At 45.0% G+C, this 12,297-nt stretch overlaps 2 protein-coding genes across 2 annotated transcripts in view; both read left to right on the top strand.

The window, feature by feature from the left end:
- Positions 1 to 12,297, top strand: part of tma7 (translation machinery associated 7 homolog) — a 242,294-nt gene that overhangs the window by 32,036 nt on the left and 197,961 nt on the right. The window lies entirely within an intron of this gene.
- Positions 1 to 12,297, top strand: part of LOC129704762 (copine-9-like) — a 362,839-nt gene that overhangs the window by 171,983 nt on the left and 178,559 nt on the right. Inside the window, exon 6 of the mRNA XM_055648090.1 lies at positions 7,973 to 8,049. Coding sequence (XP_055504065.1) covers positions 7,973 to 8,049 — 77 coding nt within the window. The remainder of the gene's footprint in view (positions 1 to 7,972; positions 8,050 to 12,297) is intronic.

Here is a 12,297-nt window from a genome sequence, read left to right as displayed (position 1 = left end):
AACTATTCTGCTTCTATTGGTAAAGGTTACCGCAGTTTCATGTCATGCATTTTGTTTCTTTTCCTGTGTTAGTGGATTCTGAGTAAACTGACCATCCTCACTGTCCAGTTCATCAATGCGTCCTTATTCATATGCCCTGCTTCCAACTCGCTGGTTGGCATAGTGTTGTCAGTAAGCACGCTGTGGTTATAAGCACTAACGTTTCTCTTTCTTCTTTTAATGCTGTGTCGTATCCTCTTATATTGGACAAGCAGAAGGTGAGAATCTATTAATAGAATCTATTAATTAATTTGTAAAAGCAAAAAATAAATGGAAATGCTCTCTCCCTCTCTCTCTCTGTCTCTCCCTCCCCCCCCCCCCCTCCCCCTCCCCTCCCCCTCCCCTCCCCCTCCTCCCTCCCCTCCCTCTCTCCCTCTCCCCTCCCCCTCTCCCTCCTCCTCTTCCCCCTCTCCCTCTCCCTCTCCCTCTCCCTCTCCCACCATGCGGTGTGGGTTTTCTCCGGCTGCTCCTGTGTTCCTCACACTCCAAAGACGTACAGATTTGTAGGTTAAATGGCTTGGCGACATTGTCAATTGCCCCTGTTGTGTGTAGGATAATGATCGTGTGTGGGGATCGCTGGTCAGCGCGGACGGTGGGCAGAAGGGCCTGTTTCCGCGCTGTATCTCTGAGCTAAACAAAATATTCTCATTTATCCTCATTGGAAGTTTCTCTAAAAGTCAGCAAGTTCACAGCCACTTTATCCTTGACTTTCCTCGTTTTCTAAGTTGTTTGCTCAACACAGAATCGATGCCGGTAAACACGTTCTTTAAATAGTATCGCAGAAACCTTTGGGTAGAAATCATTATGGAAACAGCAATCTCCTGGAGCTTAGCTTTGATCCGTTTTTAACTTAATGCAGGGCAGTGTGTTTTTAACATCTGTGTTTGAGAGCTCTCCTGATGTAGATTGTTATTGGAGAACTGTAGATGTAATCACAGTGCACATTAGTGGAATTGGATACCTAAGCTGCGCACCTTCTGACTCTTTGTGGAGCATAAGCTCTGTTCTTCCCATTTGATAAGAAAAAGATATCCCTGAAATGATACATTTCACTTTTTCCAGAGGCCTGTACAGAGCAAAGTCCCTTGTTTGAGGTCGAGAGGCCACTTGTTTCCATTCACCATTAAATGGGTAGTTAAGAGTTGTGTGAGATTGGCCTTGTGTGATTTGTACCTTAGGGCGGCATGATGGCGCAGAAGTAGAGTTGCTGCCTTGCGGCTTCTTGTCTGTACGGAGTTTGTACATTCCCCCAGTGGCCTGCATGGGTTTTCCCCGAGACCTTCGGTTTCCTCCCACACTCTAAAGACGTACAGGTTTGTACGTTAATTGGCTTGCTATAAAATGTGAAATTGTCCCTAGTGTGTGTAGGGTAGTGTTAATGTGTGGGAATCGTTGGTCGGCGCAGACTCGGTGGGCCGAAGGGCCTGTTTGTGTGCTGTATCTATAAACTAAACTAAACCTTTGTGTTTCCCTCCACCACCCCATCCCCCCAATCCGTGAAGGAATTGCCACAGAGCCGACTGCAGTAACTAGTATGGATATGTCATCAAATGCCCCAAGATACACACAGTGTGCTAGAATGTTGGTATCAATCGAGGATCCTTTTCACAGGCTCTGTGTGAAACAAAGCATCTTGATTCTTTCTAATAAACGTTTTTTTCTAACCAGGATATAGATTGATAAGAAATATAATTGCAGCGCCATTTTAAAATGCATACTCGAGCCTAGAAATTAGATTGCATCGCACTGATTATTTTAATGTTATTCATTTGAAAAAGAACTGGCAGTGAAGCACAGTAATGACCAAAACCAAATCACTGAAGCACTGCAGAGATTTTTGACAGTGTCAATCCAGGAGGAGCCATTGTTAGGAACTGTCAGGGCGGCACTGGTGGAGCTGCTTCCTCACATTGCCGGAGACCTGGGTTCAATACTGACCCTGGGTGCTGTCTGTGCGGAGTTTGCATGTTCTCCCTGTGACCGCGCGGGTTTCCCGGGTGCACCAGTTTCCACCCACATCCTAAAGACGTGTGGGTTTGTAGGCAAATTGCCCCCGGTGTGTAGGAAATGGATAATTAAGTGGGATAACATAGAAGTAGTGTGACGAGGTGATCGATGGTCGGTGTGGACTCAGTGGGCTAAAGAACCTGTTTCCGTGCTGTATCTCTACACTAAACAACAAATCGTATGCAGTGCAGTGCCACATTGGGATCCCACTAAGTCCTGTACAGTAAACCCTCACAACACAAAGTGGACATCTATATAACAGATTTTGGTTATATTGGACCGAGGCTCCCCTTACAGCACCCCTACATCCGCCACTTATCCAGTGAGCTGGCACCGCGTGATGTACTTCTGGTCGCAGGGGTGGAGAGAGTGAGCAGCATGAAGGCACCATGAGTACCAGACACATCCCTGGTGCAACATGTGTGGGGCCGGGGTCTCTGTAGCTCTCCGGCCTGTGAATTCCCACTTGTTTATCCCACCCAGAGTCACAATACAATACAACACAATACAATACAATTTATTTGTTGTCATTTGAACCCGGAGATTCAAACGAAATTTGGTTTCTGCAGTCATACAAACAAGAAGAACCAAGACACAACACAATTTACACAAAGATCCATCACAGTGAATCTCCTCCTCACTGTGATGGAAGGCAAAGTCTTATCTCTCCCCTGCACTCCTCGTTCTCCTCCCGATGTCAGAGTCAAAGCCCCCGGCGGGCGATGGTAAATAAGTCCCGCGGCAATTATAAAGCCGCGCCGGGTGATGCAAGGCCGCGCTCCGGGTCTTGGTGTTGGAGCCCCCGGCGTGCGCTAACAAGTCCCGCGGCCATTTAAAGCTGCGCCGGGCGATGTAAGGCCCCGCTCCAGGTCATCCTCAAACACGCAACTCGGGTGGGAGAAGTCGCCGTTGCGGAAGCCCCGAAAAGCGGTCTCCCAGCAGGGACCCTGTCACGTTTCTTCTCTCGCAGCCTTGGGTTAAACTTTACCCCCATCACTCAGTTAATCACAAGGGAGAGCTAGTGGATGTGGTGTACCTGGACTTTCAGAAAGCATTTAATCACATAGCAGATTAGTGGGTAAAATTAGGGCACATGGTATTGGGGGTAAGGTACTGACATGGATAGAAAATTGGTTGGCAAACAAGAAACTAAGAGGGATTAACGGGTCCCTTTCAGAATGGCAGGCAGTGACTAGTGGGATGCCGCAAGGCTCGGTGCTGGGACCGCAGCTATTTTCAATATACATTAATGATTTGGATGAAGGAATTAACAGCAACATTAGCAAATTTGCAGATGACACAAAGCTGGGTGGTAGTGTGAACTGTGAGGAGGATGCTATGAGGATGCAAGCTGACTTGGACAGGTTGGGTGAGTGGGCAGATGCATGGCAGATGCAGTTTAATATGGATAAATGTGAGGTTATCCACTTTGGTGACAAATCCAGGCAGGCAGATTATTATCTGAATGGTGTCAAGTTGGTAAAAGGGGAAGTAAAACGGGATCTGGAGGTCCTTGTATATCAGTCTATGAAAGTAAGCATGCAGGTACAGCAGGCAGTGAAGAAAGCGAATGGCATGTTGGCCTTTATAACAAGAGGAATCGAATATAGGAGCAAAGAGGTCCTTCTGCAGTTGTACAGAGTCCTAGAGAGACCACACCTGGAGTGTTATGTGTAGTTTTGGTCCCCTTGCTTGAGGGAGTGCAGCGTAGGTTTACAAGGTTAATTCCCGGGATGGCGGGACTGTCATATGCTGAGTGAATGGAGCAGCTGGGCTTGTACGCTTTGGAGTTTAGAAGGATGAGAGGGAATCTCATTGAACCATATAAGATTGTTAAGGGCTTGGACACACTAGAGGCAGTAAACATGTTCCTGATGTTGGGGGAGTCCAGAACCAGGGGCCACAATTTAAGCATAAGGTGTAAGCCATTTAGAACGGAGATGAGGAAACAGGTAGGGCTCTTAAAAATAGTGGAGTCAGGGGATATGGGGAGAAGGCAGGAACGGGGTACTGATTGGAGATGATCAGCCATGATCACATTGAATGGCAGTGTTGGCTCAAAGGGGCAAATTCAATTCAATTCAATTCAATTCAACTTTAATGTCATCGCACAAATACAAGTATCAGTACAACGAAATGCAGTTTTGTGTCAGTCCGTAGTAGTTGTACATAAAGAGAAAAAACAAGAAAAAAATAGAAAGAGAGAAGATACAGAATAATCAGGAAATACAGAATGATTAAACAAAGGGGGACGGAGGGACCAGAGAAATCTATCGTCGGGACTCCGAGTTCAGCAGTGTGATTGTGTTGTTATAGAAGCTTTTCCTCATCCTGCTGGTACGTGACCTGAGGCTCCTGTACCGCCTCCCTGATGGGAGGAGGGCAAACAGTCCATGGTTGGGGTGTGAGGGGTCTTTGATGATGTTCCCAGCCCGTCTCAGACACCGTTTTCGGTGGAGGGCATCCATGGCAGGGAGCGGGGCACCGATGATGTGCTGCGCGGTTTTCACCACCCGTTGTAGTGCTTTCCTGTCCGCAGCAGTGCAGCTGCTGTACCATACCGTGAAGCAGGTGGTCAGGATACTCTCTATGGTACAGCGGTAAAATGGCCTATTCCTGCACTTATTGTCTATTGTCTATTCATCCTTTCCTGGCCTGTCTTCAAATATGGTACCAAACTACCTTAACCACTCATCACTGTCTCCCTCAGATCCTAGTGGGATGAACTGATCAGCTCCAATGTCTATCAAGCCCTCATCTCCACCCCACCCAGAGCTTGTTCCAACCCTACGCTGGACCCCTGACCCTGCAATCACACGACGCCTTCAATGGAGATGACAATCTTCTCTACCCCCACTACCTGTCCTCCAACTACCAGCCCAGTGCAGACCCCCAACAGGGCGTACGAGTGCACCGGTCCTCACTCTTCCCCACCCCTCTGTGCCTTGCTCAACTGTTTCCTGAGCAGCACATAGAGTCACACAGCTTGGAAACAGGCCCTTCGACCCAACTTGCCCATGTTAAAGAACATGCCCCATCTACACTAGCCCCACCAGCCTGTGTTTGGCCCATATCCTTCTAAACCTATTCCATCCATGTACCTGTCCAAATGTTGTGACAGTACATTATTTGACATATTGCGCTGTTCGTTTAAGCGTGAACAAATCCCATGTTTGCTTGTGACGACTTCATCCATTCAGTGCACGTTTCTAAGGTGCACAACACAAACTATTTCCCACCAGTTATAAGGGCATCATTCGCTGCATGATATGTCAGACAGAACATTGGTAATTAAGTGAACATGATTATGTTTAACTTTGAACATAATAGCGCATCAATCCCAAAATGGCCTTAGACTGGAACGTGGACATCTCGTGTTATGTGAAGCTTGCACAGGTTGCTTCTGACGGATGAAGCGCTAAAGCTTTAACAAGTAAATAGCCCTGCTGGGATTGTGTCAGTGGACATTGTCCATACAGGTCAAAATGATGCATGGTCAATTGCCAAGACTTTGTGGACTGCTCTGAACTGAAAATGTTTCTCATGATTGGCACTTATTGAATTTACTTTAGACTTTTGAGATACACCATGGAAACGGACCCTTTGGCCCATCGTGTCCCCGCCAACCAGCGATCATCCCTTACGAATGTCCCACACATTCTGGGCAATTTACAGAAGCCAATTATTGTACAAACCTGTGTGGGAAGGAACTGCAGATGCTGGTTTACACCGAAGATAAACGCAAAATGCTGGAGGAACTCAGAGGGCCAGGTAGCATCCACAGACAAAAGGAATAGGTGACGTTTTGGTTCAACACCCTTCTTAAGGCTCTATCCGGTCCTTTTGCCTCAATATTTCTGCTCTGTATCCTTAATTTGGATTCAGAAAAAAGTAAAAGGGGGAGGGGGAAAGATTTTAATAGGAACGTGAGGGGTAACTTTTTCACACAGAGGGTCGTGGGTGTATGGAACGAGCTGCTAGATGAAGTAGTTGAGGCAGGTAATATTGTAAAGTTTAAGAAACATTTGGACAGGTGCATGGATAGCATAGATCTAGAGGGATATGGGCCAAACGCAGGTAGGTGGGACTGGTGCAGAAGGGACATGTTGTTTGTTGTGACGAGCCGAAGAGCCTGTTTCCACGCTGCATGCTCTTATATTCAGGAAAAAAAAAAGAAAGGAGACAAATATACTGTAAATAATTGAATACTAAACACCACAGACAGTCTTTTGTTGCCCGAACTGGACCTTTTGTACTGGACCTCAATCAGACTCCATCCACAGTGAAAATTTCTCAATGCTTTCTAATAGTTATTGTCAACCGATGTTCCTTCTGTACTACATGATATTTACTGCACTTTACCTAGACGCATTTAAGACAGTAAATCTCCACAGACTATGGGTTGACAATGTGCACAAGGCAAGTGAACGACTGCAGAAGATGAACAGGCATTTCATCAACAGCATACATCACTTCCAGGCGGGAGAGCAGGAGTCTTACAACGCCAGAGACCCGGGTGTGATCCTGACTACGGGTGTTTGTCTGCATGAGTTTATTTGTTCTCCCCGTGACCTCTGCCAGTTTTCTCCAGGATCTCTGCTTTCCTCTCACACTCCAAAGAGGTAGAGATTTGTAGGTTAATTGGCTTGGTGTAATTGTAAATTTCCCCCCAGCATGTGTAGGATAGTGTTAATGTGCGGGGATGGACTCGGTGGGCCGAGGGGCCTGTTTCCGCACTGTATCTCTGAACTAAACCATAGAAACATCAGCAATAATACTATGCATGATTGATGAGAGCCATGTGACTTTCTGTCTTCATGTATTGGGTATCATGTCTGTTGGGATGGAGGGAACAGTTTCATTGCTAACTTTCATAAGGGACTGGGTGGTGAATAAATTGCATTGGTGTGAGGCAGGAGCTGGGGAAAGAAAGCAGTTGTTTTACTTCTCGAGAGAGCCAGCTGAAAGAGACACAGTGGACTAAATCCCCTCCCTCTCTCTGAGACTGTCCTGAACACACTTCCGCAGTCACAAGTATCTTTATTGCCATATGTACTGAAACAAAAAAACATAACATTCTTGCTTGCAGCAGCAGCAGCACAGCTGCTTGTAAACACAGTGCTCAATAGTTGATGTACATTCTGGCCTCTGGATATGGCTGCACGCCTGCCCAAGTTCGCAGCCTGAGATACCTGATCACATTGTTAAATAGCACTGTGGTCACTCACTTAAAGATACAACGATTATTCTCCAGAATTAAAATAATGCCAACCACAGTAGTTGAACTACAGCGTGTGCTTCTGTTAACCTGTACTTCCTTCCCCTCATCTCTGCAGATATTGGGGCCAGTGTGTTTGATCTGGTTAGTGAGGGGGATTTTGCATAATATGCCATTCATATATATTGTGGAGACTGTAAGTGATGTTGGGCTCCAATAGAAATCCTCTAGTTATTGCAATTTACCTAGACTCAACAATTGGCACAGTTGAGGCGATTTTACCAGCCTACCCTTTTAGAGAAGACCTGTCCTTTCTATCAATGCTGACTTTAGAAATCTTTGATAAAACCCCTCAATATTGTGTATCACACCACCATAAATGACCTTATTTTCTGGCTCAGGGAGTCAAACCAATGCCAACTGAATGTCTTGTGTAATATACGTGAGGTGCTGTGTCCAAATGTGTTCAGTATCACCCTTGCACTTCATTTTCTATTTTAATTGTATCGTGTAACTGTTCTTACACTGTGTTATGACTGATCATATTCAATTGTGTAAGATTGTAAGGTTATTATATCTGACATTATATTTGACATGGCACGTCAACTTGCTAAAGCAGAATGGTTGCTTCATTTAAGTGAAAGTGATAGCCATTTGGTGCAATAAACCTGATAATAATCTTGGTACTTAATGCTCCATTTGTTGCAGGTTTTCCTTGGCCAGATTTTCGTCACTCTGGGAGAAATCATTGGATCTGCAGGCAGTCGTGTGGAGAGATTGCTAACGTGAGTGGTGCCGTGATATGTGGAATTTTATTTTGAATTTTTCATGCTATGATGTCTTCAATATTTTATTCGAGTTGGAGTTGCAATTGTACTCTACTAGTTTGCCCTCTGCAGTATTTTTTCATAAAGTACCTGAGAAAAGTACTTCCCGGGAATACTGGTTATAATGTTGGTCTTGAAAATACTGGTTAGAATGTTGGTCCCGTGCATGACGAATTTCCTCGGGAGACCAGATCTAATGAGGTTACTGGCAATACAGTTTATTGCTATGTTTGGGAATATTGTCGAGAAAGCAATGCATATTACAACTGATTATCATGTCGTGCTTCTGAATACTGGTTACAATGCATAGCCTGAGGGGTTTGATATAAATGATGCTTAAGTCAATACTGGTTGTGACATACTGCCTGAGGATATTGAATTTGTTGCAATGCGTGTGAATATGTTTATTACGCTGTATCTCCTGTAGGCGCTAGTTTTATAGCACTGCTTGGGAGTACTGAAATGCTGGAATAGCTAATGTACATTTCAGAATGATAGCCGGGATAAGCAAGGCAACTGACTTTAGGTTGCTGTACCTTTGCGTCAGTGATGAGAAAGGGACTCTGAATGAGGATTTCCTCTCTCCAGCTATCCAACTATGCTGACTATCTCAGTCAATCTTCTGAGAGAGGGTAGACAAAATCAATGGAGCGAAGGAATGGTGAAGTTTCGGGTCGTGACTCTTCTTCAGACTGAAGAAGGGTTTTGACCCGAAACGTCACCTATTCCTTCGCTCCATGGGTGCTGCCTCAGCCGCTGAGTTTCTCCAGCATTTTTGTCTACCTTCGATTTTTCCAGCATCTGCAGTTCTTTCTTAAACAATCTTGTGAAGGAGTGTTCTCTCTCACAGAGGACTGAGTGGGGGTCGTCAGCATAGCTTTGTGTATGTATAATCATCAACTTGATTGAATTTTTGGAAGAGATGCTCAAGAAGATTAGCTTTTAGATTTTGTTTTAGGGATACAACGTGGGAACACGCCCTTTCACCCACCGACTCCCTGCCGACCACCGATCACCTGTACACTAGATCTATGTTATCCCACTTTAGCGTCCCACACATTAGGGGCAGTTTACTGAAGCCACTTAACCGACAAACCTGCACGTTTTTGGTGTGTTGGAGAGAACTGGAGCACCTGGATAAAGCCCACATGGTCACTTGGAGTACATGCAAACTCCACCCAGACAGCACCCGACCGAGGTCAGGATCGAACCCCGGTCTCTGGTGATGTGAGGAAGCAGCTCTCTCAGCTGTGCCACTGTGGCGCCCAAAGTTGGACACAAAATGCTGGAGTAACTCTGTGGGTTGGGCAGCATCTCTGGTGAAAAGGAATAGGTAATGTTTCGGGTCAAGTCTGAAGAAGGATCTCGACCTGAAATGTCACCTATTCCTTTTCTCCAGGGATGCTGCCTGACCCGCTGAGTCACTCCAGAATTTTGTGTCTATCTTCCAGGTAAATTTTGGTCATACTCTGAACACTGATTATGTTATGGTGCCCCAGTGTAGTATAGAGTACTACCGTATCCCAGCACTTTGTGTCTAACCTCAATGTACGGGTTGCACAATGTACAATGCACAGTACCTGTGACTTGGTCATGTTGCTGTCCCTGTAACATAAACATAGAAACATAGAAAATAGGTGCAGGAGTAGGCCATTCGGCCCTTCGAGCCTGCACCGCCATTCAATATGATCATGGCTGATCATCCAACTCAATATCCTGTACCTGCCTTCTCTCCATACCCCCTGATCCTTTTCGCCACAAGGGCCACATCTAACTCGCTCTTAAATATAGCCAATGAACTGGCCTCAACTATAAATATAGTTATATTAAGTGGCCTTCAAATGCTTATGTTACATTATCCTTGTATATTGGTTTTACTGCATCGCCTATGAATACTGCGATGTTGCAATACCTGTGTACACCAATTATGATGCAGTGGCAGTGTCAGTGTTGCAGCCACATCGACCCGGCACAGGGCACATCGACCCGGCACAGACAGACACATTTGCACTTTAGACTGTTTTACTGTTTTTTTTATAAATCATGTTTCTCGGGGTATCTAAATCTAAATTTGATTTGTTGTTAAGTTATGACATCGGATGGGAGCTGCATACCACACATTCTGGCGAGATGCTGGCCCGCAAAGTTGGCCTCAGAAGTCAGGTATGGGGATGGATCTCCCCATTGTCTGGATTAAAGGAGGTGCCGGGCCACCAGTTGCAGGAAAATCGGTGGTGGTCCTGAATTTATCGACATATCACATCTTACTCATTGCTGTTTTATTTATTATTTGATTGTAATCATTTATATGTTATCAATTAATTAAACCTAGCGATACTACCATCAATGTAAATGTTGATTATTACATCGTGTCTTTATGTATTGATTATGATGAAGTGCCTGTTATAGTCATGATTCTGGTTTTAATGCATCATATAATGGCCTGAATGTTATTCAGTATTTCCAAGCAGAAAGGTCCCAGGTCCTCGAGAACTGGAGAGAAGTCAATGTTATTCCCATGTTTAGGAATAAAAACAAGGAGAATCCAAGAAATTTTACTGCAGTGAGTCTCACATCAGTGGCAGGGAAGAGATTGAAGAGGATTTGTAGGGATAGGATCTTCTTGCATTTGGAAGAGAATGAGCTAATTAGGGATGGTCAGCTTGGCTTTGTCCAGAGCAGGTCACGTTTTTGAGGAGATGATGAGGGTAGGGCAGTGGATGTTGTCTACGTGGACTTTCGTAAGGCATTTGACAAGATTCCTCGTGGTAGGCCGATCCAGAAGATTAAGAAGCATGGGATCCGCAATGACTTGGTAGTTTTGATTTAGAACAAGTGTAGCCATAGATGACAGGATAGTGGTTCAACAGGGTTTGGTGCTGGGATCTCTGTTGTTTGTGATATATATATTTTTAGAGACTTGGACATGAATGTAGATGAGTTGATTAGTACGTTTACTGAGCACACAAACATTATTGGAGTTTCAGACAGTGAGAAAGGCCAGCAATGGATATGGATCTTTGATCAATGTAGGTCTATATAGGTCTAAATGACATGGATGGAGAAATGTCAGAATCTGTTTCCTTGGGTAGAAAAGTCAAAGACTAGAGGGCATAGCTTTCAGGTGAGAGAGAGTAAGTTTAAAGGAACTGTGCAGGACAGGTTTTTCACACAGAGAGGGGTGGGTGTCTGGAACATGCTGCCAGGAGTGGTGTTGGAAACAGATATGAGAGTAGCATTTGAGGGTCTATTAGAAAGGCACGTGAATATACATGGAATGGAAGAATATGGAGCATGTGGAGGTAGAAAACATTAGTTCAAATTGGTATCATGCTCAGCACGGATGTGACGAGCCAAAAGGCCTGTTTTCCTGTGCTGTACTTTTCTATTTTCTTTCTAAACCATAACCACTATCCCCACATTGCTTGGGGATGCTGGTTATGCCGGAATGGTTGGGATACTAGATGTTATGCAAGCGCTGTGAGTCCTTTTAATGATGCAGTGCCTCTGAATCCTGTTTAATCTCCAAATGGAAGATGTTTATTATGCTTCAGTGTGTAGGAATACTGCATTTATTGCAGTGTGTGGGGATACTGCATATGTTGCAATGTTTGGGGATACTGCAGAGAGAGTTATAGAGTCATATACAGTGATACAGTGTTGTACCAGGCCCTTCGACCCATCTTGCCCACACCAGCTAACAATGTTTCAGCTACACTAGTCCCACTTGACTGCGCTTGGTCCATATCCATGCAAACCTGTCCTATCCATGTACCTGACTAATTGTTTCTTAAACGATGGGATAGTCCCAGCCTTGACTACCTCCTCTGGCATCTTGTCCCATACACCCACCACCCTTTGTGTGAAAAAGCTACGCCTCGGATTCCTATTAAATCTTTTCCCCTTCACCTTGAACCTATGTCCTCTGGTCCTCGACTCCCCTACTCTGGGCAAGAGACTCTATGTATCTACCCAATCTATTCCTCTCATCATTTTGTACACCTCTATAAGATCCCCCCTCATCTTCCTGTGCTCCATGGAATAGAGACCCAGCCTACTCAACCTCTCCCTATAGCTCACTCTAGTACTGGCAACATCCTCGTAAATCTTTTCTGAACCCTTTCAAGCTTGACAATATCTTCCCTATAACATGGTGCCCAGAACTGAACACAATATTCTAAATGCGGTCTCACTAACATCTTATAC

This window comes from Leucoraja erinacea, chromosome 16 (assembly GCF_028641065.1).
Source record: "Leucoraja erinacea ecotype New England chromosome 16, Leri_hhj_1, whole genome shotgun sequence".
In the NCBI taxonomy this organism is placed as follows: Eukaryota; Metazoa; Chordata; class Chondrichthyes; order Rajiformes; family Rajidae; genus Leucoraja; species Leucoraja erinaceus.
The sequence above is the reverse complement of the archived record's forward strand: the minus strand, read 5'-3'. Positions and strand labels throughout refer to the sequence as shown.